The sequence below is a fragment of the Hevea brasiliensis genome, chromosome 17 (genome assembly GCF_030052815.1).
Source record: "Hevea brasiliensis isolate MT/VB/25A 57/8 chromosome 17, ASM3005281v1, whole genome shotgun sequence".
Taxonomy (NCBI): Eukaryota; Viridiplantae; Streptophyta; class Magnoliopsida; order Malpighiales; family Euphorbiaceae; genus Hevea; species Hevea brasiliensis.
The window spans coordinates 58,442,346-58,470,005 of NC_079509.1; the positions used below are offsets into that span (position 1 = coordinate 58,442,346).

General features: G+C 37.9%; 1 protein-coding gene across 4 annotated transcripts; it reads left to right on the forward strand.

Annotated features, from left to right (window-relative positions):
- The first annotated feature begins 11,287 nt into the window (after positions 1-11,287).
- Positions 11,288-26,949, forward strand: LOC110640259 (probable serine/threonine protein kinase IREH1). Of its 4 annotated transcripts, XM_021791494.2 has the most exons (18): positions 11,291-12,334; positions 15,024-15,088; positions 15,178-15,357; positions 15,437-16,816; positions 17,896-18,068; positions 18,266-18,509; positions 19,856-19,948; positions 20,030-20,170; positions 20,863-20,955; positions 22,499-22,703; positions 23,039-23,124; positions 25,063-25,151; positions 25,456-25,507; positions 25,615-25,671; positions 25,767-25,940; positions 26,038-26,115; positions 26,410-26,590; positions 26,683-26,949. In XM_021791494.2, exons 1-17 carry the CDS (start codon positions 11,626-11,628, stop codon positions 26,491-26,493), a joined length of 3,903 nt encoding a protein of 1,300 aa, XP_021647186.2. In that variant the 5' UTR covers positions 11,291-11,625; the 3' UTR covers positions 26,494-26,590; positions 26,683-26,949. The 4 variants fall into 4 exon arrangements, with proteins under 4 accessions (XP_021647187.2, XP_021647188.2, XP_021647190.2 ...); XM_021791495.2 differs by lacking the exons at positions 26,038-26,115; positions 26,410-26,590; positions 26,683-26,949 and having other exon boundaries at positions 11,288-12,334; positions 25,467-25,507; positions 25,767-25,857; XM_021791496.2 differs by lacking the exons at positions 25,615-25,671; positions 25,767-25,940; positions 26,038-26,115; positions 26,410-26,590; positions 26,683-26,949 and having other exon boundaries at positions 11,288-12,334; positions 25,383-25,498.
- Positions 26,950-27,660: the final 711 nt, after the last annotated feature.

A 27,660-nucleotide genomic window follows, 5' to 3' on the forward strand; every position in this document is an offset into this window, starting at 1 on the left:
GTTATGCTGTAGATGACAGCGGAAGAGCAAAGAAAAACAGAGCAGAGGGTTCCTCAGGTGTCCCTTCCATGGGTACTCCGGATAGTGGTGGCCAGAGTAATTACAGAGGAAAGAGTAGGAACAAGAAAAGTGGTTTTAGACACAAACCACGAGGATTCGCACTGGTACGGATCGGCAGCGGGTCACAGCCTGGTACAGCAGCTGTCGCTCAGGATCCTCCTTGGCACCTTGTGCACAGTGTGGAAGAGGACATTCAGGACCTTGTTTGATGGGATCAGGAGTATGCTTCAGGTGTGGCCAACCGGGTCACTTTGCTAGAGAATGCCCCATGTTCAGCGAGCCACAGATGGGGTCACAGGGTTCTGTTGCGAATGTTCCTCGACAGTTGTATCCGGGCGCTTCCAACATGGCAGGCAGTCAGTTCAGTGGCCAACAGGGCCGAGGACAAGGGGGACGTGGATTTGGAGGCAGATCAGGAGGTAGAAGTCGATCGTGGTTCTCGCCACTCGTAGGGGTCAAGCTCGGGTTTTCACCCTGACCCACCAGGATGCTCAAGCTTCAAATGCAGTTGTGGCAGGTATTCTTCTGGTCTATTCTTATGAGGCTCGTGTTTTGATAGATCCGGGTGCTACGCACTCATTTGTCTCCCCTGTGTTTGCCATGAGGTTGGGTAGAAACCCTACAACTTTAGAGTGCCCTTTGTCAGTAGCTACCCCACTTAGTGATAACATAGATGTAGACATGGTATTTCCGGGTAGCCCAGTGGTAGTGGATGGAAAGATCCTCCCAGCAGACTTGGTTCCTCTACCAGTAATGGATTTCGATGTAATCCTGGGGATGGACTGGTTGGCAACTCATTATGCCACCTTAGACTGCAGGAACAAAAAGGTATACTTCCACATACCTGGTGTGGAAGAGTTTAGCTTTGATGGTGACAGGAGCGTGGCTCCATATAATTTGGTGTCAGCAATTAGTGCCAGAAAAATGTTGAGGCGTGGATGCCAAGGGTATTTGGCATTGGTGAGAGATACATCTGTAGAAGGTGTCAGCATGGAAAATGTTCCTGTTGTCAGAGAATTTATGGATGTCTTCCCAGAGGAGCTTCCAGGGTTGCCACCAGGAAGGGAAATAGAGTTTTGCATTGATGTTGTGCCGGGTACAAACCCCATATCGATGCCACCTTACAGGATGGCACCAGCAGAATTGAAAGAGCTGAAGGAACAACTACAGGAGCTTTTGGACAAGGGTTTTATACGTCCGAGCACTTCACCTTGGGGCGCTCCTGTTTTATTTGTGAGAAAGAAGGATGGGTCATTGAGATTGTGTATCGACTACAGACAGCTGAACAAGGTGACAGTGAAGAACAAGTATCCACTTCCTCGGATCGATGATCTGTTTGATCAGCTCCAAGGAGCTAGATTCTTTTCCAAGATAGACCTGCGATCAGGCTACCATCAGTTGAGAATCAGGAGTGAGGACGTGTCCAAAACGGCATTCAGGACAAGGTATGGTCATTATGAGTTCTTGGTGATGTCTTTTGGACTCACTAATGCACCAGCAGCCTTTATGGACTTGATGAACAGGGTGTTCAAGCCATTTTTGGACCGTTTTGTCATCGTATTCATAGATGACATTTTGGTATATTCTCAGACCGAGGAAGAACACGTGTGGCACTTGAGGATGGTGTTGCAGACGTTGAGGGAGCACCAGCTATATGCCAAATTTTTAAAATGTGAATTTTGGCTAGAAAGCATCTCATTCTTGGGACACGTGGTTTCTAGTGACGGCATTCAAGTGGATCCCAAGAAAATTAAAGCTGTAACTGATTGGCTTAGGCCTACAACAGTCACTGAGGTGCGAAGTTTTCTGGGTTTAGCTGGCTACTATAGGCGTTTTGTACAAGATTTCTCCAGGATAGCGGCTCCCCTAACTAAGTTGACCAGGAAGAATGTTCCATTCATTTGGACAGATGACTGTGAGGTGAGTTTCCAGAAGCTCAAGGAGTGTCTAACCACTGCCCCTGTGTTGACACTACCTGTGAGTGGTGAAGGATACACCGTGTATTGTGACGCCTCCAGAGTTGGCCTAGGGTGTGTTTTGATGCAGAATGGAAAGGTAGTGGCTTATGCTTCAAGGCAGCTGAAGAGGCATGAGCAGAACTACCCCACCCATAATTTGGAAATGGCGGCTGTAATCTTTGCACTGAAAATCTGGAGACACTACCTGTATGGCGAAGTGTGCGAGATATACACCGACCACAAGAGTTTAAAGTACATCTTCCAACAGAGGGACTTAAACTTGAGACAGAGGAGATGGATGGAGCTTCTGAAATACTATGATTGCACCATCCAGTACCACCCTGGGAAGGCCAATATTGTAGCAGATGCCTTGAGCAGAAAATCTTCTGGCAGTTTGGCGCACGTTTTAGTAGAGAAGAGACCATTGATTCAGGAGGTACATGAGTTGATGGATCAAGGTTTAATCCTAGATCTTTCAGATGAGGGGGTATTGTTGGCTCACTTTTCAGTGAGGCCAGACCTGAGGGACAGAGTTAGAGTTTCCCAGCACAGAGACCAACAATTGATGAAGATCATAGAAAGAGTACAGCAAGGTGAAGGTGGTGAGTTTGGATTTGCCAATGATGGTGCCCTAGTACAAGGTTCTAGGATATGTGTGCCCGATGTGGACAACCTCAGGAATGAAATCATGCGAGAGGCACACTATACACTGTACAGTGTCCACCCAGGTTCCACCAAGATGTACCATGATGTGAAAGATAGCTATTGGTGGAATGGCATGAAGAGAGACATTGCAGACTTTGTGTCCAAGTGCTTGACTTGTCAGAAGGTGAAGTTTGAACACCAGAGACCATCAGGGAAGCTGCAAGAGCTCCCTATCCCAGAATGGAAGTGGGAAATGATCACTATGGATTTTGTGACTGGGTTGCCTCGTACCACGCGAGGATATGATTCGATATGGGTAATTGTAGGCCGCTTGACCAAATCAGCTCACTTCTTACCTGTAAAGACTACATACTCTGTGGCACAGTATGCTCGGCTCTACATTCGAGAAATAGTCAGATTGCATGGAGTTCCGCCCATAATATCCGACAGAGGGCCCCGATCACTTCGGTTTTGGAGAAAGTTGCAGGAGGCACTTGGCACACGCTGAACTTCAAGATGCCTTCCACCCTCAGACACGGACGATGCGAAAGGACAATCCAAACATCGAAGACATGCTTCGCATGAGTGTCTTGGATTTTGGAGGTCAATGGGATGAGACAAATAGCTTTGGTGGAGTTTGCCTACAACAACAAGCATTACCACTCCAAAGATAGGGATGGCACCCTATGAGGCACTATATGGAAGAAAGTGTAGGTCTCCTCCGTGTTGGACAGAAATGGGGAAGCGAAGGTGCACGATGTAGACACGTGCAAGACACTTGAGAGATGGTTCCTTAATCGTGAACGATCAAGACTTTTCACAGATGTAAGAGTTATGCATACCGACGGAGGGATGTGGAGTTTGCAAAGGCGACTATGTATTCCTGAAGGTTTCTCCAATGAAGGGAGTCATGAGATTTGGAAAGAAGGGCAAGTTGGCACCTCGGTATATTGGACCTTTTGAGGTTACGGATAGAAATGGACCAGTTGCCTACCGGTTGGAGCTACCACCCAACCTTTCTCACGTTCATCCCGTGTTTCACATCTCCATGCTCAGGAAATACATTCCCGATCCTTCTCATGTACTGCAGCCGGATGTGATAGAGCTAAAGGAGAATTTGACATTTGAGGAGCAACCTGTAGCCATAGTGGGCTACCAAGTAAGACAGCTAAGATCCAAACAGATCCCTATGGTTAAGGTTTTGTGGAGGAGTCAGTCGGTGGAAGAGTGCACCTGGGAGTCAGAACGGGACATGCGTAGCAAGTACCCTTACTTGTTCAATGTATAATCATGTACTTTATTCTGTCTTGTGTAAAAATTCGAGAACGAATTTTCTGTAAGGGGGGAAGAATGTAACACCCCAAAATTTTATTATTTATGAGTATTTTTGGTATTTTAATTTTATTTGAATTTTAGGAATTTTTTTGAGATTTTTCGGATTTTAAAAATCGGGTTCGATTTTCCGAAAATATAAACTTTGATGATTTTTAAAAAATTAATTTAAAGATCACGTGGCAAAACTAAAAATATATTTGAAGTTTACGTATTTTTCTGAGTTCTACGGAATTTTTTTCGAAATTTTTGGACCTCGTTTTCAGTCCCGAGGCAGAGTAAAAATTCAAATTTTTGTATTTCGAATCGAACCGGCCGAATCGAACCGGACCGGATCGGACCGGTCGAATCGGACCGGTCTCTTCTCTTTTTCTTCCTCCCGCGCGCGACGCCCTCTCCTCTCTTCTCTCTCGTTTCTCTCTCCTCTCACTTCAGCACTTGCCACCAGCCCGTAAGAGCGCCGTCGCCGCCACTTCAACAATGAATGAACGCCTAAACGTCCCTGAACGCCGCACGCCGTCGCGCGTCCGACTTCCTCGCCAACCGATCCGGCCACCAATTGGACCGGGTCTTGTGTCCAAAATCATCTACTCGGCGAGAGCTTTCCATAGACACCAAGAACGCCGAAATCCATAGAGCGGATTGTCCGATTTTTGCTCGGGAAGATTTTAGCCCATTTCGACTTTTGGGCTAGATTTCTCGAAAACCGTGAATCCCACGAGGAAACCGAGGCCACCAGCACGCTCCATTCGTCGAGAGCTTCGCAACGACATAAATTTTGAATTTTTCCGACACCGTTTTTCGGTGGGTCCCATGAAACTTCGCAGTGTATTTTCGAGCATTAAATGAGCTTAGAAAATTCTGAAAAATTTACGTACTAACCCCCGTGTTATGGGCTTCGCGTAGGTATCCTCGATTCGCGGAAATTCGACAGTTGATCGGGTCTGCAAAATTAGGCGAACTGCACGTTCTGGAAAAGTCTCCGAATTGGGCCGAGGTTTTGGCTAGCCCCCCATTGTCAGACGTCCCGAGCGCGTCCCCGAAGTCGGAATCGGCAAAGGTAAACCCGAACCTAGTTTTTACGTAATTTTCTAGTGCTTAAATAGGATTAAAAATCCATAAAATATTCGTGGTAGTTTAGAAAATTACGATTCTTTTTGCAATAGCTTAATATTGCTAAGGACTGCAGGGCAAAGTTTTATAATTTTTAGAGCTTGTTTGGGCAGTTTTTGCAAAAATGATCAATAATAAGGACTAAATTGAAATTTTGCGTATTGTGATGGATGATTGATTTGATGGGCCTGGAGAGGGGCTGTGTGATATGATTGAACTGTTGATATATGGATTGTGAATATAGAAGTGCGTTTTTAGCCCTTTTGCAGGTTGGGTAGGTCCTAGGTATAGGGGAGACTCTGCCGGATTTTCGGCACGACTTAGGATGTACTTGATATTTTTCTTTGTTTGTATTGAGTCAAATTTATTAAATAGATGTAATGTAATTGTCAAGTGAGCGATGACCTTCTTCCTCCGCCCACCGCCACGAAGAATTTGTCGTCAAGTTTGTGAGTAAACTATTAAATTTAATTTAAATTTCGATATTATTATATGTTCAAGATGCCCATGCATCACTAATATGCATAAAATGATGTAGAAAAACTCTAGGCACGAATTATGATGCATTCATAACGGTTAATGTGCCATGAGTGGTGGTGTTGTGGTAATTTGGAGCAGTGTGCGTGCGTTGGCGTGCGTGTGATGTGGTGTGGACTATGGATAGGACGGGGTAGTCACGGCTTGAGTTCTTCGCTGGGACCCGTTCCTTCGAGGGGTAGTCACGGCTTGAGTTCTTCGCTGGGACCCTCGATTTGGTTTATTAAGCGAAAGTCCGGCTTGAGTTCTTCGCTGGCACCAGGTTGGATTTAAGAGAGCTGTATAGGGGATCAGCTCCCAATATATTATGATTGATGCTACAGGGTGTGTGAGTGCTCCAAATTACCTTTTTGATGCTATGATGTGAATATGATGTTGATGTTGCATTTCACTCTACAGGGTGCATTAGTTACAGATAGTTATAGAGATTATGGTTAAAATTGATATTTTACTCTCGAGTCGAACGCTCACTCTGCTCAAAAATTTTTACAGCCGCAAGAGGATATTTTATTCTGGGTTAACCTGCTTTTATACTTCGCAGGTTGTTTATCGATATTTGTGTAATTTTATTTACTCCTAGAATTTCCGCATGTGTTAGCAGTAATTATTTGAATTTGGTCTGTAATATTATTATCATGTTGGACCTGTAAACTTAATATTTTAAGTCTGTTTGATGGATTGGATGAGGGAGCTGAGCTCCCATTTATTATTATGTTGATGAGTATGTGGAGGGTGAGCTGAGCTCACCAATGGATTGTTTATTGTGTTTACAGGTCGGGTGAGTCAAAAACTTCCCGTTGGTAAGTCCATTTTATGGCCGGACTCTGTCCGTTTGTTTTCTTGAAATTGGGCCCAAATGGGCCTCAGCATTGGGTAAATGAACAGTTAGGCTTACTACGGCTCGGGGGCTTTAGGCTGGCCCAGGTCCTAGTGCCGGTCCGGCCCATAGGTTGGGTTGTGACAAATCGCTCTAATCTAAATATAATTCCAGACATTCTGGCTGTCTGGACAGACATTGATTACCGGAATAATAAAATATATGAACTATCTAAAGTGAGGATGTCACAAGTGTTCTCTCCTTTCAGAGTGGAACTTAAGGCTGTGTGTTTTATATACTTTCTGTGTTTCTGATTTTTCCTTCATTATCTTCTCTTTTTACTTCCTTCACCTAAAACTTGTCCTTTCTTTGTAACTTCTAGTGTATGCCTTATGGATCCTTCACAATCCATTAATGACCTATGTGATAAAATCAATTTGATGTCTTGGGAGGATGTTATGTTAGAGCTCCAATTGGATAATCAAGCTACGGAAAATTTATCTAGCTTGTTATTAGTGGGAAGGATTATTTCCTGTAGGACTGTATTAGAAAACCATGTCAGAAATGTATTGAAATAGGTATGGAATTTGGCTTTCAATTTTAAGATTAAACCTCTTTCTAAAGTCAGAAACACTTTCATATTCACTTTCTCTCATGAAAGAGATAAGATAAGAGTTCTTAATAGTATTCTATGGTCTACAAATAACTCTCTTCTCATCCTTAAAAGCTGGTGCTCCCAATAGAAAATCATGGAGGTTGAGTCTATATCAAGCCCTTTTTAGGTACAAATACATGGATTGCCTTTAAATCAAATGACAAAACAAAATGTAAGTGCTAGTGGGAATTTACAAGTATGGAACTTTGCTTTCGATTTTAAGATTAAACCTCTTTCTGAAGTAAAAAACACTTTCATATTCACATTCTCTCATGAAAGAGATAAGACAAGGGTTCTGAATAGTATTCCATAGTCTGTAAATAACTCTCTTCTCATCCTTAAAAGATAGTCTCCCCAACAGAAAATCAAGGAGGTTGAGTTTACATCAAGCCCTTTTTAGGTACAAATGCACTGATTGCCTTTAAATCAAATGACAAAACAAAATGCAAATGCTATTGGAAATTTATAAGTGTGGAATTTGGCTTTCAATTTTAAGATTAAACCTCTTTCTAAAGTCAAAAACACTTTCACATTCACTTTCTCATGTGAATGATATAAGACAAGGGTTCTAAATGGTATAACATGGTCTGTAAACAACTCTCTTCTCATCCTTAAAAACCGGTATCCCCAACATAAAATCAAAGAGAAGTGTGTTATAGATAAGAAATTTGAACAATGGGATGCCTTGGCTTATTATGGGGGATTTGAATATTTGTAGTGCGCTTATAGATAAGCAAAGGGCCTGGGGTATTAATTTGTAATCAGCATTTGCTTATGGGAATATGTTATTTGAGTTGGCTCTATAGGAGATGGTTTTCAAAGGGAATTGATTTACGTGGGGCAATATGCAGCAAGGAAATCATCGAAATTTAGAGCGTATTGATAAAGCCTCAATTAATGTTGAATGGGCTCTGTTGTTTGATAGAGCTCAATTGATCCATGATAAACTATATGCTTCGAACCATAAGCCTTTGGTCTTGTTTCTTTAGCCTAGATTCCATCGGTATTACAAGCCATTTAAATTTGATTCAAGATGGATAGTTTCTTTTGAATGTGAGGAATCGTTTAAGCAAGTATGGGCTTGGGGTCCAGCAGCTTCCTCACTGGTAACAAATATGAACCAGTGAAAAAAAGCCCTGACTAAGTGGAGTAGACATCGATTTGGGAATTCAAGGAGAAATATCCAGGTGCTAGTAAGTCAAATTGATGCCATCAATTCTTCTCATCACTCAATGGTGCCTCAAGAAGAGATTGAGACTCTTAAAGTTCAGCTTATAGAACAATGGAAGATGTAGGAGCTATCTAAAAGGCTCAAATTGATTGGCTCAAATTCAAGGATAAAAATTTTGAATTTTTCCATTCGAGCACCATTCAGAGAAGAAGAAGAAACTAGATTATGAAAATTAAAAATAGTATAGGGATCTGGTTATAGGATGAGACTAGCATAATTGAAGGGGCTTTTCAATTTTTTAAAGACTTGTTTTCTGAGCAACAAGGCAATTTGTTAAAGGATGTGGCTCAACTCATCCTGGAAGTTATTTCTTCTAAAATGAATGAGGAGTTGTGTAAGCCTTCTTTAGAGGATGAAATACGGAATGCGGTGTTCAATTTAGGGGCACCCTGATGGTTTTAGTGGCTTTGTCTTTCAATCATATTGGGATGTCATAAAGGGGGATATGGTGAGGATGGTCTAGGATTTTTCCCTTCTGGAGTTCTTCTTGAATTGATGCTTATTCCAAAAAAAGGGTACATTGCATTTTTCTCATACTTTCGGTCGATTAGTCTGTGTAACTTTGCTTGAAAAGTGATATCTAAAACTTTAGTCAATCAGTTGAAACAATGGCTCTCTAGCACCATATCTCCTCTCCAAACAACTTTTGTTCCTAACATAAGCATTTAAGATAATATCATGGTGGTGCATGAGGCATTTCATGGACTAAAAACCAAAATAAATCGGATACTTTCTTTAATAAAAATACTCCGAATCAAATTAAGCATGATATTTCCAGATTGTTGAATATTCCCAACTGATGAGCTATGTCCAAATATCATGGACTTCCAGTTGGATGGGGGAGATCAAAAAGGCAAGCTCTTCAATTTCTAAAGGAAAGAATTCATAACAAGTTACAAGCATGGAAATGTAAGTTTTTATCTCAAGCAGGGAGAGAAATTTTGATTAAAGTTGTAATACAAGCCATCCCTTCTTATATTATGCATGTTTTCAAGTTGCCTGAAGTTATTCTTAGTGAAATGCAGTAGGAAGCAACTCGTTTTTAGTGGTGGAACTCATTTAATAGGTCCAATATTCATTGAATCAGTTGGAAAAATCTCCGTTGGAGCAAAAAGGAAGGGGGAATGTGCTTTAAAGATTTCTCTCTTTTTAATGAGGTACTCTTAGCAAAACAGACCTGACGGTTTATTTAGAATCCTTAAGCTTTATGGTCTAGAAGTATTAAAGAAATTTATTTTCCACATGGGGATTTAATGGAGGCGAGGAAAGGGAATTATCCTTCCTGGTGCTGGAATAGTCTCTTAACAGGTAGGGAAGCTCTGGAGATAGGGCTAAGATGGAATGTGAAAGGTCCCTTTTTCCTTAATGTATGGGAGGAACCTTGGGTTCCTCTTTCCCAAATTTTAAAATTTCCAGTCCAAGGCCTATTGATTCTCCGATGTTTTATGTTACAAATCTTATTGATGAGGTATCTTTTAAATGAAATGGGGCTTTATTGTTAAGTCTTTTCTCGCCTATGGAATGCATGGCTATTATGAAAATTCCCCCGAGGAAGGGTCCTAGTAAAGCTCATTGTATATGGCACTTTTCAAAGACTGGAGATCTTATTGCAAAATCAGTTTTATTTCGAGCTGAAGAAAAAGCAGGCAGAAGCTAATATGTATGCCTCTACAACCTAATTAAGGATCAGACCAGCCTCCTTTTGGCATAGTATTTGGAAGCTAGATATCCCTCCAAGTTGAGGAATTTCATTTGGAGGATTTTTTTCAAACTCTCTGCCATTGGAGCTAACTTATTCAAAAGAAGGCGTGTGATTTCCTTTCTATGCCTTTATGTAACAAAGAGGAAGAATCCATTGAACATTTATTTTTCTTTTGCAATCATGCAAAAGCTGTTTGGTTTGGATCTCTTTTAGGAATTAGTCCTAATTTAGTTGGTTTTACATCGTTTCTTGATTGGAGGCAGGGAATTCAAAAACTGGATTTACTAGTCACAAGCACATGTTGAAAATGGTTAGCTTTCTCTGCTGGAATATATGGAAAGCACATAATTTAGCTATTTTCAATAGGGAGGCTCTTGATCCTATTAAAATGATTAGAAAAGCTCTTGGTGCTTTAGATGAGATGAAGTTAATTGTGCCAATGGGATCAGCTAATTACTCAAACGCTGGTGAAGCTTTCAACAAGAATCCATCTCAATGGCTTCCTTCTTCAGCAAGCACTCTAAAAGTAAATGTTGATGCTTCTTTTGAGCAATCTTCCAACCAACTTAAAATCAATTTGACTAATAGTGTTTGTATTGAATGAATTCCACAATATTTTGCTATGGAATTTCTAGTTTATATATAAAAATAAATTTTGACTTAGAAATTATTATATAGTTAAATAACAAGATTTCTATGGAATATGATAGATACCACGTGGTCCAAACCATGGAATATGAATAGCTGAGAAAAAATCAATACAACACTAGTGGGCAACTGATGATAATGACAAAAATTTTCAAAATTTCAATCCCATAACTAAAATTATAAATAACATGTTGGAAGAAAATTCTTATGGTATCAAATAAAGTAGGCAAGTTAAAGAAATTAAAAAAAAAAGACAAATACAAAATTATTATGTTAAATAAAATAAATATAATTATGAATTTATTATTTATTTTATAAGATTAGTATGCCAAAAATATTTTAAAAAATAAATGTAAATAATTATATTTTAAGTTTTAGTATATTAAATATAAAAATTTATTTATAAATAAATTTTATATTTTAAATTTTAGCATATCAAGTAAGAGTGTGAATAAATAATTTTTAAAATATAAAAACTAATTGGTTTGGTAATAAAGGAGGGTTGGTTGGCTTGGCTTCTCGTTTTTTCACAATTCCACGCAGAGCACTGAGAAAAAAAAGCGGCTATTTAAAGGCTGCTCGCTTTGGACATCCTACATTTTTCTCTCTTTCTTTCTTCCACTTCAGTCTCCTTTCTCCTCTCCTCTTCTTTTGCTTCAACTTCAACGCCATTTCTCTCTCTCTCTCTCTCTTTCTCTAACACTTGAACATCAACAACTACTCTCTTAATCTCTCTCTCTCTCTCTCTCTCTCTCTCTACAATCTATCCATTTCTGTCTAGAAATAATGTTCCTCTGTTAGCAGCCCTAGCCCTGCTTCATCTATGCTAGGGCTGCAGAAGAAGAAGAAAATTAAACCAAAACCCATTAATCAATCAAACCCTAGACTCATTTACTTTTAAAGGATTAAACAGATAAATATATACTAATGGTCTTCAAGAACAAACTCTTCTTCTCTTCTAAGAAATCTGATACTTCTAGTCCAGATGGATCCAACAGCCCTCGATCTATCGGCTCCAATTCACCGATCCGATCTGACAAGAAAAAGCCCAAATCTTCATCTAAGGATGAAAGTCCCACTGCCCATAATACTGGTTTTGCTGCTGCAGCTTGTAGACAAACCCAAGTCAAGGATGGAGTCAAGAAGAAGGACTCATTCAAGGGTAAGGAAAGTGCTGCTCAATCGCCTGGGAGATTGGGTTTGTCTAGTTCTGGGTCTAAGAAGCCTGCATCTGCGACGGCGGCTGATGGGAAGAACGCCGCCGCTTCAGTGTCTCCCATATTGGCCTCTTCTTTAGGGTTGAACAAGATAAAGACGAGATCGGGGCCGTTGCCGCAAGAGAGCTTTTTCAGTTTTAGAGGGGATAAGGGGTCGGGGGTGCTGGGGTCCAGTAACTTATCCAAGCCTGGTGTTGGCGGTGGTGTTAGTGGAGGGTCGAGTTCAAGTTCCGGGTCGGGGAAGAAGAAGGAGATAGTGGGACAGAGTAGGATGATGGGATTTCAGGGGAGTGGTGTCGGTGATTATGGCCACAATTGGGATAGCACAATGTCTCCTGGAAGTGGGCAGTCTAGAGAGGTAAGTTCGAACTTGCAGGCAATGTCGCGATTGCAGAATGGGGAATCATCGGCAGAGGCAGGTAATGTGTCCATTTGATTAAGTTGCAGGATTCTGTCCTACTTGCTTACTTGTTATAGTAAATATGTTTTACAGATCGAGAGCTCTTGAATTTACTTTATTTAAAAACTTAGTAGCACTCGTTGATTTCATATTTGGTCTTTGAGGCTAGGGAAACCTTTGATTGGGAAAATTGTTTATCCGTGACATTTATGTAGGTGTTCGGCAGTGATGTTTTATTGAACATATGATATGATTGCTTCTGTAATCAAATTACTTTTGCTTGGAATGGAGGACAGAACATGATAATTTCTGCTCTGGGCTTTGGCTTTTATGAGGTTTAGAGGATAGAATGCTCTTTTTCATAATTAAAAGCTTTAACTTCACATGCAATGGCCACTATGGATGGATATCTATTATGGGCTTGCTTAATTATTTTGATATAGATATTCTTAAGGGTGTGCCTTAAGCTGGTTCCTCGCAATACCACCTTTCAAAACAATGAAAATAGATAGTTGGTGCATTTGTTAGTCTCCTAGGACATCAAATTCCTGGCAAAAATTATCATAGCCTTTTTTTCCATGTAAGGTTTAGCATTTATGCCCTCAAAGGTTAGAAAACCTCATCAGCATCACATTTGTGTATTTATTTTATTTAGAAAGCTCCCCCATGTTTAGAATATAGTTCTTAGTGTAATCATAGGAATTTATGTTTAAAATATGTTGCACTAAGATAAGTTCAAATTCTGGACTAATGTTGGCTTTCTTTTGTAAGAAAATCTGACTGGAGTGAAGTATATCAAACTTTCCCATATATTCTATGCTTATTTTCCCCTTTCACTTGCTAATGAGAAGGTTAGAAGGAGTTTTTTTTAACAAATTTCAATAATTTGGTGGAGGGAAGAGTTGTTTCATTTGGTAGTTGGGAGGTTCACTCTCCCTATTGGAAAGGTTGAGCTAGAGATAAAAAAAAGAAAATTTTGCTTTAAAACAAGCTTGGAAAGGCCTATGAGATTGTGTCAGAAAGAAAGCTTTTGAACAGTTTTTTGTGGAGGTTAAATTTGAGATCTAAATTGTCATGTGTGTGTGTGTGTGTGTGTGTGTGTGTGTGTGTGTGTGTGTGTGTAACGAGTTAGTGTTATATTTGATAACAGGTGAGAGACAGTTGATTATCATACTTTACACTGTTAGTTTGCTGCAGAATTGTGCTCATTGTTCTTTGCTTTATCAAGTATGCCTAAATCTTTAAGCTGTTGGGAAGTTGGAGGCTGGTGCCAAGCATGGGCAATGCTGAATAGCTTGAATTGCAGTATTTTTCATGTATTCTGTGAAATCTATGGTTGGAGTGTTAGGGATAAATTTGAGCATTTGGGCATTGGAGATGAAACTAAATGGGGTTAGAGCATTTGATAATTGGAGGAAAAATTGAGGATTTGGGTCTTTCTTCTCTTGGTTATTTGCATTCACTATCAAATTTTCCAGTTATTTTTTGAGTTTGTTAAGGTGTTATCCTTTTTCAGGTGTTTCCTTTTATACATCTATCTATCATGAAATTTTTAATGAACGAGTAAATAAGTAAATAAATATATACTGTATCAGGTTAGTTTATTGTGATTAGTTGTATGGTAACATAAAAATTACTGGGAGTGAAAAGAAAATAAAGTAAGACAGATTGCTATGGTTATTTTTAAGAATGATTATGGATCAATGCATGATATGCATTACTATGTTCTGCAAAAGCTGTGTTTTCTGGCAAGTTTCATTCCTTTTCAACATCCTATTTATTAAAGAACCACTAAATGTAAAAGCTCAAGTTTCTAAGTCAGCATGCTTGAGCTTTTAGGTTGAGTGACTTTAGTACTTCCTCTGTTTTGGGGTATGCAATCCTCGGTTGCATAATTAAGTTACATTATGCAAGTAGTGATTCTTGTTCTTTTAAGTTTTTGAGTGTGTTTTGCTGCTCTTGTACTGTTTCTGATTTGACAACAATTAGGTTGTGAAGCATCGTATATGTAAAGCATGCTAGTATAGAATTCCGTGCATTTATGTGTGTCCATGTGTGTATACATGTATTTGTTTATTTACTTTTGTATATCCATATTTGTGTATTATGTTAATGTTGAATTCTTGAAAACTAGGATGCGGAAGGGTGCAAATATTGTCGTCGCATATGTTGAACTGGTTAAATATTGCTTCTCTAATATTTTAATGGGATCATAAAACCACTCTTCTTTGATCTGACAAAGTATTGGTGTTATATTTGGACATGGATTCCTTGTGGAACTAACTGTGTCATTGTGGATAAAAGTTAGGGTCTCTAGGCTTATTGTTAATGAATTCTTTTTTCTCCCTCTCCGCCACTTTTTCTGGAGCTAGGACTTAGCATGATGCTGGTTTTACTGTTGCTAGGATCTTCTAGTTGATGCTTCATGCTTGATAGCTTGGTGTGATTGCAATATGGATTCTAAAACCAAATTAGCGTGCAAGTTTGCTGTATCCTGAAAATGCACTATATCTGCAATTCCATCAAAATATCTTTTGGAAGTGCCCACAAAGAAAAAGGGGTGTTTGGAGGAATACAATGTCTAAAATGCCATACTAGTTAGCTTAGTTAATTTAGAAACAGACTCCTGTGATATAATGGAAAATTTTAAATAATTAGCAATTTTGTTATGTCTCATTATGATAAGATAGCTTGATCTACCTTGACAGGTCGATGTGAGTCATCACGGGGTCGCTCTGGAGGCTTAAGAAGTTCGGATGTTCTTACGCCGGAGGTATCAGTAAAAGTTTTTTATTGATGCACTTAGTAAATTTTTTTCTCTTTAACTTAAATATCTTTCATTCATTCTACTTGCTTTTCTAGACTTATGACTGTGAAAACCCAAAGGAGTCTGAATCTCCCCGTTTTCAAGCTATACTCCGAGTGACAAGTGCGCCTAGAAAGAAGTTTCCTGCTGATATTAAAAGTTTCTCCCATGAATTAAATTCAAAAGGTGTTCGGCCTTTTCCATTTTGGAAGCCTCGAGGGCTAAATAACTTGGAGGTAAGTGACCATTTGCATTATATCCTACCAGATGATGAAATGTGCTTGATGAAATTTCTCACCGTCTGAGTCAATGCAGGAAATCTTGGTTGTGATACGGGCAAAATTTGACAAAGCAAAGGAAGAAGTGAATTCTGATTTAGCTATCTTTGCAGCGGATCTGGTTGGAGTCCTTGAAAAAAATGCAGAAAGTCATCCTGAATGGCAGGAAACCATTGAGGACTTGTTGGTTTTAGCTCGTAGTTGTGCTATGACATCACCCAGTGAGTTCTGGCTTCAGTGCGAAGGCATAGTCCAAGAATTGGATGATAGGCGCCAAGAACTTCCTCCAGGAATGCTGAAGCAGCTTCATACCCGAATGCTTTTCATTCTTACAAGGTGTACCAGGTTGTTGCAATTTCACAAAGAAAGTGGGCTGGCTGAGGATGAAAATGTTTTTCAGCTTCGCCAATCCAGACTTCTGCATTCTGATGATAAACGTATTCCTCTGGTCATTGGAAGTGAAGGGAAAAGTTCTAGTGTTGCTAAGTCATCCAAGACAGGATCAGTGAAGAAATCTTATAGTCAAGAGCAGCATGGCTTGGATTGGAACAGAGACCAGGTTCAAGTGCCAGGGAGTTCACTTCCTACTGCTGATGGCACTTCGAAGAGCATGGATTCTCCTGGGGGCCGGGATCGGATGGCTTCTTGGAAGAAACTACCATCTCCTTCAGCAAAAAGCATGAAGGAAGTTGCTTCGCCAAAGGAACTTAATGATAGGAAGGCTGAACCTTTGAAAATGTCGAACAATAGGAAAGCAGTTTCTGATGCAGATCTAATTGCTGCTAAGCTTTCAGAGCTTCCTATAGCCAAAGATTCACATGAAAATTCTACAAAGCACCAACACAAAGTTTCTTGGGGTTATTGGGGTGATCAGCAGAATGTTTCTGATGATAGTTCAATAATTTGTCGCATTTGTGAGGAGGAGGTTCCAACTTCAAACGTTGAAGACCATTCAAGAATTTGTGCAATTGCTGATCGCTGTGACCAGAAGGGTCTAAGCGTGAATGAACGTCTTGTTGGAATTTCTGACACTCTTGATAAGATGATGGAGTCCTTTGCGCAGAAGGATATCCAACATGCAGTAGGAAGCCCAGATGTTGCCAAAATATCAAATTCTAGTGTGACTGAAGAGTCTGATGTTCTCTCTCCAAAACTCAGTGATTGGTCCAGGAGAGGTTCAGAGGACATGCTTGACTGTTTTCCTGAAGCTGATAATTGTATTTTTATGGATGACCTGAAGGGTTTGCCTTCAATGTCATGTAAAACCCGCTTTGGTCCAAAATCGGATCAAGGGATGGCCACATCATCAGCAGGTAGCATGACTCCAAGGTCTCCATTATTGACACCAAGGACCAGTCCGATAGACTTGCTTCTGGCAGGAAAGGGTGCTTTTTCTGAGAATGATGACATTCCACAGGTATTTGTGTGTAGTTTAATGCTTCTCTTCGTTCTATTGATAAACAAACAACAGTCTTTGCCAAAATCTGCTATCTAAAAAGATAAATACTTTTTTGTATATAATTTGTTTGTGCAGCAGTATAATATTTTATTTTTTTTCATTTTTTGGCATAAAATCCCATCCTCAATGTTTATTAAAGTTTAACATAAAAATTTTCTTATGGTAACATGCTAGTAGAATTGATTCAAGAATGGAAAAAGGAAGAAATTCATTAGTCAATAAGGCTCTGTTTATTGTGCTGAAAGTAACTTGCTTGTTTTAAATATTTTCTAAGGAAAACATTTTCTGAGAAAATAATTTTTTTTCTGTTTTTGGGTTGCAATACTGAAAATCAACATGAAAGTATTTTCTGGTGTTTGGAGAACAATGGAAAATATTAATTCATTTTGAAAATATGAGTTTATGGGAATGCTTGCTCCTATAAGAACTTATTTTGTTTTTATTATTGACTGTGAGAAAATGTTACATGAAAAATTTTGATGTTGTGATTGTCCTCAGTAATCACACTGTTGGCCTTTTGATGGTCAAGGACAACTAATGGTAGTCAATAGACTAATGGGTATATATACATGATTTTCTCTCGAGTCTCAAGTACCTTCCTTTTTAATAAGTTTGTAAAAGTCTGGAAAATGATTCCTCTTCTAGTCATTGTCAATGAAAATGACTTGGTTTTCCCTTTGACTAGAAAAAAAAAAAAAATTCCTGTTGCCCAATTTTTCTTAGGGCCCAAGGGTCAGAAATGCAGAAATATTCTCCAAGAAAATATTTCCATAAACAAATAGAGCCTAAATTTAAGTACAGCTGAAAGAGGATGCTGTGAAACCTTGTTGGCATGGTTAAAGAAGGCAATCAGTGAGTTTGACTCTTTGGTTGTTTCAAGGTTGTAAAAGGGGCCAGAAATCTTGCTGCAAGTTGAGGGCTGAACTGAAGGGGAGATGGATCTTTGTAGTCTATGGCTTCTTACTTGTGCTAAATGATGACTTAGACTTAGTGAATAAGTTTCGTTGTTGCTTAAGTTTCCTGTTTCTGTGATGCAGATGAATGAACTTGCAGATATTGCTAGATGTGTAGCAAATACACCTTTGGATGATGACCGTTCGATGTCTTACTTGCTTACTTGTCTTGAAGACTTGAGGGTTGTCATTGACCGCAGAAAGTTCGATGCACTTACTGTTGAGACTTTTGGAACACGCATTGAAAAGCTTATCAGGTGCGTAATATTCTTCTGCATTTTAGGAAAATTTAATGGTAAAACTAGTGAATTTTGTCTTATTCACTTTTCAATTCATATTTAGCTTGCAATTCAAAGTTAATTTAGCATTCCTAAGTAAATTTCCATGACCCTTTTCCCCTGATTGAAATTGTTAATTTCCCTTACCTGATTTGTAATGAGATCTGATTTTTCAGGGAGAAGTATTTGCAGCTTTGTGAACTTGTACAAGAGGAAAGGGTTGATATAACGAGTACTATAATCGATGAAGATACTCCCTTGGAAGATGATGTGGTTCGGAGCTTGAGAACAAGCCCTATACATTCCAGGGACCGCACCTCGATAGATGATTTTGAGATAATAAAACCAATCAGTCGCGGGGCATTTGGACGGGTTTTCTTGGCTAAAAAGAGAACAACAGGAGATCTATTTGCCATAAAGGTAACTAGGTTTATCAGTTCTTGGAATCAGATTATGGGCTATATATAATAGTAGCATGGTCCTCTGAATTGTCAAAATTGCTGAGGATTTTTTTGTATGTACTTAAATAATTAAGATACAAGCTCTAGAAAACATAAAGTGAGGGCACAATACAAGAAATCTAATAATTTTTGACATTCAAAGATACAAATTTGTTCTTGCTACCTAGAGATACCAAAAATAGCTATTTCCTTAGGGACTGGCTTGAAATACATGTTCTACCAAAAGAATACCTTCTCCTTTCACATTGCTAAAACTTTACATTTCTTTCTGTTTATTCCATTGATTCAGTTTGGTAGTTTCTATCACCTAAAGGAGTTAAACTAATTGAACAATCTAATTAGTAATATTTTGGGGCTAGGAATGAAATTGAGTGCATAGCATGCTAAGGCTTCAACATGCATTTGGTACTTTTTTAGTGAATAGTTCTCTACTGCTGAAAGCAACTATGAATCAATTTAAACAGTCATTTCTTAAAGATGTCTGATTTGTGATTGACGTGTGATAGATGGGAAATTTGTATAGTTGTGCTTTTGTGCTGGGCCAGGGCCTTCGACAGTTGGAGAATTTAGGATTTGAAGGTTGAACATTAGAAACAAAGGTTAGATAGGAATGAGAGTAAAGAGTGGCTGGAATTTGAGAATTAGCTTATGTTGGTGGTTAATTGTTGGGGATTGGGTTTGATTTGATTGGATTAAGCTGTCGGAAAGATATGTGAAATATACTGATATTTAGGATGAGTAATGGTGAAACAATAGATTAACTTTCAGTGTTGATTGAAGCAAGAAAAGAGTAATATTTTGTGGCTTTTGGTTGCTAGCAGCAGACTAAAAGAGAAATAGGAGGAAAAAGTGTGCATACAGAATGTGAAGACAGAAGGGAGCAAGAAAAAGAAAAAGAAATTGCACACTATGCAAAGATGCCTTCAAATGCAAATTTAAAGACAGTACTGGAACACAGTCTGGGACAACCTTAACTCTGTGTGTGTGTGTGTGTGTGTGTGTGTGTGTGTGTGTGTGTTTGTTCGATGCTGTCATTTCGAAATGCCCGCGTGAACCGACATTTCACCCCCCAAAAAGTAAAGTTGGCTTGATGAGCATGGAGAGCGTTGAGCAATAAAACCAAAAATATGTTGTGAAAGTACAATAAAAGAACTAGACTGAAGTTAAACCAAAGTAACAGCAGTAATCATAACAGAATTTAAAGATCCGTGGCAAATTCAGAGAAGAAAAGAAAGGCATATATGTTTCGCTGTTGTAGGAGGAATCTAACACAATCTGAATTGTATACTTCTGCATTTGTTACAGGTTCTTAAAAAGGCAGACATGATCCGGAAGAATGCTGTTGAAAGTATACTTGCAGAACGGGATATTTTAATTTCAGTCCGCAATCCTTTTGTGGTGAGCAGGTGTAGCTTGCATAGCATTTGGGCATGTTTTGAGATGTATTTATCCATTCTAACATTAATGTGAACTTCTCAGGTTCGATTCTTTTATTCATTTACTTGTCGTGAGAATTTGTATCTTGTGATGGAGTATTTGAATGGAGGAGATCTATATTCTTTATTGAGAAATTTGGGCTGCTTAGATGAAAATGTTGCTCGCATATATATTGCAGAAGTGGTAAGTTTCTCTTTGGCCTTTTTGCAAATACAAAATGGGTGAAGCTATTTCCTCAGTTCAAATTACTAATGCCACAACTTCTTAAAAATGGTTAAAATGATATACTAAATTACTCTTACTCAATCGTCTTTCTTTCTTATAACCCATTTTTTATTCTCCTTCCTCTCTCTCTCTCTCTCTCTCTCTCTCATAGGCCAAAGCCAAGTCCCATCATATTTGCAGGGCAGATTTTTAAAAGTTTTCCTAATTAGCTAGCTGAATCAAGATCAACGCTGATAAGAAAAAAAATGTTTTACTCCATTGTGTTATGCCCTTTGCGAAGTCTATATTAAAAAAATTGGCTAAGTAAATCACAAGATATCCTAAGGGAAAAAGAACTTGTTAAGCAAAGATGATCCTAAAGACCAACATAAGAATAATTAAAGTTTAAATTTTGAAGTTCATTATTAACTTTTGGGATACTGTACTGTTCCTGGTTTTAAAAGGCCATTAGAATTGAAAGAACAAAAAAATAGGAGGTCGAGAGGAGGGCCATCTGAATTTGAGAAATAGAGGAGGGAAAAAGGAAGAACATGAAAAATAATGAGTGTATTCCGGTCCAATCAGATGGTGAGGTTGTGGAAATAGCCTCACCCATATAAAACTTCTTGCATTATGGTGCAGCCTATAAACTTGATTATGATTTCTTTAAGGTGCTCGCATTGGAATATCTACATTCCCTCCGTGTGGTTCACCGTGATTTGAAGCCAGATAATCTGTTGATTGCACATGATGGTCATATCAAGGTAACCACATATTCCACTTCTTCTGCTACCTCTTTTTGATGAATAATAGGAGTTTCACATTTTAATGCCAATCAATTGTTGTTCTAAATATGGATTATAATTAGCATTAACAGCTTAATTCCTCAGTATTTGTTTTGCTTTTATACTGAAACTTTAGTTGTGGAGGCTCTTTTAAACATAATTCCATAGCTTCTTATGTTAGCTATTAGCAAGACTGTTTTTGGCAATTTGTCCAGAAGCTTGAGAGAGGTAAAACCAAAGAAAACATGAGTATTATGCTGCAATAGCTACAATTCAGGCCTGAAAGTAGTGTTGTGAATGGTAAGTTTATGAGTATTTAGGGTTACTTGGATGTAACCTTACAACATAATCTGGTCATTTCCCCTACTATATATTTGTGTGTGCATATGAGTCAATAGTTGATGTAGAATAAGCTTTGGTACCAAATTGATGTAGAACCAGGGGAATAAAAGGGAACAAAGTGATGAGAAACGAATTCCCAAAGGGTAGAGAAATCTCAATTTATTAGCTTAAAGCAATTGTCAATCATATAAAAAATCTACCAAATATGTGCAGAACCTAGGCCTATATATAGAGTATTTGTGATCGTAATAACTTTAAGATTAGGAACACTAAATCCATAGTCCTCTTAGCATAAGCTTAATTTTAAATGTAAGTTGAGTTTCTATGCAGGCTTCCACCATGATATGTAGAAGGTTGGGCTTAGTAACTGCTCAATGGATAGAAAAAAGGTTGTTTAGAAAAGAGAAGTAAAGGTAGGAAAAGGACCAGACATTCAAGTGCAATCACATTCATAATTAAGTCAGTTTAACTAATTCTCTATCCTAGTCTAGTTACAGTTGTCTACAGAGATAATTTTCCTTTATTTTACTTAGTTTAGGGCTATAGTTATATCATGCTACTCATAGGGAAAGCATCAGCTTTATGCTTATATGGGATCACATCATATGGATGGGTAGTTTAGGGCTATATTTATATCATGCCACTCATAGGGAATGCATCAGCTTAATGCTTATTTGGGATCACATCATATGGATGGGCAACACTCACTAGTTATCACCTTCTACAACTCTCCTCTTTTCTCCAAGGTTGGACTGGCTATATATTATGCAACCAAGTTTGTAAATTATAGTCATTCAAGTTGCAGTTAAGTGCATTTGACTTTCATAGATTGGAAAAATATTTAATCTATCAATAGGAAAAACTAATATGCAATTTTTTAAATGATATTGTTTAGCAATAGCACAATACAAAATTCTTGCATTAAAACTCAATTCTTTCAAATGGCATGAGGGGAGGATGATTTGTAGCACTTAGAAATGAATTCCTTTCACATGCCATTGAAAGGTTTAAGGAATTCTTAACCTCTCTCTTGAGTATATGGAGGAACAAAAGGTAAAAATTGAATGATGGGGAAATTATATGCCCTGAGATCCTGCTTCTAGTTTTTTTTTTTTCCAGAATCAAGATATCATTGGAAAGTCACTGATAAAGGTTCACTGTTCACATTCCTTCTGAACAGTTGACGGACTTTGGTCTATCCAAGGTTGGTCTCATCAACAGCACTGATGATCTATCTGGTCCAGCAGTTAGTGGGACCTCTATGCTTGGGGATGATGAACCACAACTATCCACTTCTGAGCATCAGCAGGAAAGACGGAAGAAACGTTCTGCTGTGGGTACACCAGACTATTTGGCGCCTGAGATACTTTTGGGAACAGGACATGGTTCGTATAGCCTTTTCTTAGTTTAAGGTGCTGTGCTTGTCTTTATCTTACTTTTTTGGAAGTCTGACATCAGATAGTTGTATGAACTTTGGTCATAAAAAAGAATTTTGCTGCATGGAGGCTTGATCAAGTGGGAAAACTAATTATTGGTAAAATAGGTTTACTTCTAGTCTTGGTTGGATTAAGATGTTTAGAAATCAAGTTGTTTCAATTTCAAATCAATGGTAACAACTACTGATGCCAAAAGCTTTCCTTCCCTCGCTATCCCCTTAAGACCCCATTGGTTTATCACATTCAATTACTGGAAAATTGACTTCACTATATAATTTTCTCAGGCACAACTGCAGATTGGTGGTCGGTGGGTGTCATTCTATTTGAGCTGATTGTTGGTATTCCGCCATTTAATGCAGAGCATCCACAGGTTAACCTCTTGCTTCTGATTGTAATCTAGGGGAATTAAAAGTTGAAGCGTAGTTTCTATAGTTTCTCTTAATTCATTTTACTTCTATTTTTTATTTTGCTTTGTTCTCACCATGGTTTAGTTTCCTGGTGATAAGGACTTGCTGCAAACTGACGTGACGTGTTAGTTGGGAAGTTATATAATTAGTTTAACATGCTTCTTCTCCTGTTGTTCCGCATTTTTAAAAATGTTTTAGCGGGCTTCTTGCAGAATATTTTGGAAGAGAAATGCAAGTAAATGTAAACAATTAAATATAGTGGTAAAATTTGTTTTTAAATTGCTTGGTGAGCTATACAATATTTATTCAGTTGAATGTGTCATGCTTAGGCGTGTCGGGAAAAAGCATTGTTCTATGATTAAGAAAGTGTTTTTTCAGTAGAAAATGTTTAATGCTACAACTTTTTTATGGTTTGGGTGACTGTATGGTGATATGATAATGTATGAACCTATCACTGCTGTTATGTTGGTGGAAAGTAGATATAATGGTTTTGTGGTTAGAATTGACATGTTGTGTTAATTGATTGACATGTCTTGTCTGCTACACTTCCTTTTCAACCATTTCTCACAATGGTTTGGACATTGGCTGGAACTTCAATTTGTTTCAGTAATGAAGTTGAGAGAAGCAGACTGATCCCAATTTTGTTTTCTTATTTTTATTTCATAATTTTTTCTGTAGGGAAGTGCAGACTTGATATGTGGATATGGTGGTAGAAGTAAAAAGAATCATGTTAAGTCCCAACCCAAGAAATAATAACTTCAAATGGAAATACTATGTTGAGTCTTGGGTGGCCCAAGTTCAAAATCACAACAATTCTGTTATATAGATAAAACTGTGATTTGTTATTAGCTGAGGTTCATGTCAAGGTCCTCTCTTGCATTAAATAATACTTGGTTGACATAATTCAGTTTGTTTCAGTAATGAAGTTGAGAGAAGCAGACTGATCCCAATTTTGTTTTCTTATTTTTATTTCATAATTTTTTCTGTAGGGAAGTGCAGACTTGATATATGGATATGGTGGTAGAAGTAAAAAGAATCATGTTAATTCCCAACCCAAGACATAATAACTTCAAATGGAAATACTATGTTGAGTCTTGGGTGGCCCAAGTTCAAAATCACAACAATTCTGTTATAGATAAACCTGTGATTTGTTATTAGCTGAGGTTCATGTCAAGGTCCTCTCTTGCATTAAATAATACATGGTTGACATAATTCAGTTTCCATATTTTTTAGTTAGAGTGAATCATGCTTCAGTCATTAAGTCAACTCAAATTAGTAAGGTGTTCAGGTGCATATTATTTTTCTGTGGTTCAGTAACACTTTCTTCTTTTTTCTTTTATTTATTTATTTTTTACTGCCTGTACAAGATCAAAGGCCTTATAAATCAACAGCAGGCAGGAAGCTATCTGTTCTCGAGTCGTGAGTTCTGAAAAGTTCTATAAATAAGTATAAGATATTTATAAAAGTTTAATACACTTTTTTACAGCAAAACCTAATTAGATTTAGCCTAACAATTGGGTGAATGACAGAAATTTAGCTTAATATACTTTTTTATTTGTACTGCACAATTAGACTTCAGTCCTTGTGCTTCTGAGGTAAGATTACAATTTAAGGACTAAACATCAGTTGATTTAATATAATTTTATTTATTAAAGAATAATCAAATTTAAATTTAGGGACTGTAGTATAGTAAAAAATTTGATCTTGTTGCTCAAGGACTGAAGCATGCAGTAGGTAACAAACTTCAAGGATCACACTGTATAGGGATGAAGGCAGATGTTTTGCTAAACCTTAATGGTGTTCTTAGGAATTTGCTCCCATAATTTTCGTGATGATTTATGTTGAGTTTTCATTTAGTTCTTTTTCTATTGCTGCATTCTTATTTTCTCTCTTGCTTCTAGACAATATTTGATAATATTCTCAACTGTAAGATACCTTGGCCACGGGTGCCTGAAGAAATGAGCCCTGAAGCACAGGATCTAATTGATAGGTAAGCAAGCTGTTTATTTTACCTGGCAATTTTAAAATATTGTGTGGCTCCTGAAATTTGTGTTTGGTCTTATTAGCTTTATCATTTACATGTGGTAATGACACTGGCACCAACTGATTTTGTTGTTAAATGCAATCCCTCACATATTCCTTGGCAATCAACTGATGTCTGGAATATTTTGTTATTTATTGACATATTGCTAATCCTAATTGGCATGAACGATGAAAGTAGATCCCTGAGATGGGGTTCTTAGATAATATTGATAGCTGTTAATCCTGGAGTTTCTAATACCATCAGTCCCCAGATTATTAACAGAAGATCCTCATCTGAGACTTGGAGCTGGAGGGGCATCTGAGGTGACCTTGGTTCCATATGTCGTTTTTTGTTTTGAGCTTTTTGCACATTCATGTGTTTCTGTAATTTTTTTAGACATTGCAATAATAGAAGCAGAACAATGATCCAGGTGAAGCAGCATATATTCTTTAAGGATATTAACTGGGACACTCTTGCCAGACAGAAGGTGTGTATGACTTCACTATCAACCATAAAAATGGCTTAATGTAATAGTGCATTGGTTTTAGGGTAACCACTTCATTTGAATCTGTTGCTTTCTAGGCTGCATTTGTTCCCAGTTCAGAGAGTGCACTCGATACAAGTTACTTCACGAGTCGCTACTCGTGGAATACTTCCAATGACAATGTATATCCAGGCAGTGAATTTGAGGATTCCAGCGATGACGACAGTTTAAGTGGCAGCAGTAGTTGCCCAAGCAATCGCCAAGATGAAGTGGTATTGTAGTCCTAAAAGCTGGTTAAACTTGGTAAATTTTCATTTATTCCTTTTATATAAGTGGAAAATTTTACTTTTTGCACATGATGATAAACAGGGAGATGAATGTGGGGGACTTGCAGAGTTCGAGTCTGGCTTGTCTGTCAATTACTCATTCAGTAATTTTTCATTCAAGGTATTTTCTTCACCTCTAACACACTTGTTGACTTCTCCAATTTCTAATGGTTTAGCAGGCCTTTAATGCCCAAAATAGTGCTTTGCACACTTAATATTGATATTAAATTAAATTTCAATGATGATCTAATTGATTATGATGATACTTTTTAGGTATAAAATTAACAAATCTCAGAATAGTAATGGATTTGAGTTGACCTTGTTTGATCATTTTATGGTTTTTTATGTTAGTTCTCTCCTTAAATGTATATATTACCGCATCTTTTTCATCTTTTCTCTTTTCTTGTGGTTTTAGAATCTCTCCCAGCTTGCATCAATCAACTACGATCTTCTCTCCAAGGGCTGGAAGGACGATCCATCTACAAATCCTAATTCATGACCTCTGTGAAGAGCCGTAATTGTGTTTTTTGATTTCAGATCAATTTGGGCATTTGTAGGGTGCCTGATTGCCAGTGTTGTTTGTATACCCTGTACATGTATGACCACATACATCCGAGTTTTTGAATTCCATCTTTTGGTTGATTGTAGCATATGTGGTAATTTAATTAATTGTCTTGCTCTTATGCAGAAATAGAAGACAAGTTGAAAGACTGCAACTGCTTTGGGATGTGCTCTTTACACATTATAGGTAATGGATCCACACTGGGGTTCCAATTTTATTGTCAGAGTTGTTTTGTTTGAGCTGAGGATGTTAGTGTACGAGAAGTTAATGCCACAGTGGTGGTTTACAGTCTTAACCTATGGTGTATTGTTTTTGATTTTTTGGTTCACATCAATGAGAACACATCCCTATGTTCAGTTCAGTGTGAAATGTTTAGTCAAATTTGTGAGCTTATTTGCTTTTCCATCATGGAAGTTGAATTAAAAAATTATTAATGGGACTAAATGCTACTGGCTTACAATTGGTCCAAGTTCAGATCATTCCTTGAATACAACACAAGTAGCTTGGATTTGTGATTTTTCTTTGGTTGATTTGGCTTCGATTGAGGTTCAAACTCAAGATTTCACAGCTTATATTTAGGATTATACTATCAGCTTTAACCCCACGTATGTTGGGTGCTAGGAGCCATTGAATGTGAAAATTTAGATAGTTGATGAAGTGTTTTGTTTAGGAACAAAAATGATGTAAAAAGTTGTTCACTTTGCTAAGCAAAAAAATTTGAATTTTCTTTATATCGCACAAAATGTGTAGACTATTCTTGATGTAATGTTTAGACTGGAAAAGGGAAAACTTCTGCAAATGTATTTGATTTTTGGATAGGCTCAATCAGGATTCTTTGTGAAAATTTGTTTTTTAAGTTTTTCAATTTTTATTTTGTAAGGGATTGAGGGTGGAAATTCAAACTTATGCCTTTAATCATCCTATTAAACTAACTAGGTCTCAATAAAAGTTTGTCCATTTAGCTTTCAAGCGGTAAAAGAGTAAGAAGATGGTAGACAAAATAAATCCAAAAGAATAAAGTGAGTCGTGAAAATGAGAAATTCTTAGGCAGATTTGGGCTTTTGAAAATGTTTTTCCTAGAAGTTGTTTTTTTTACTGTAAAAT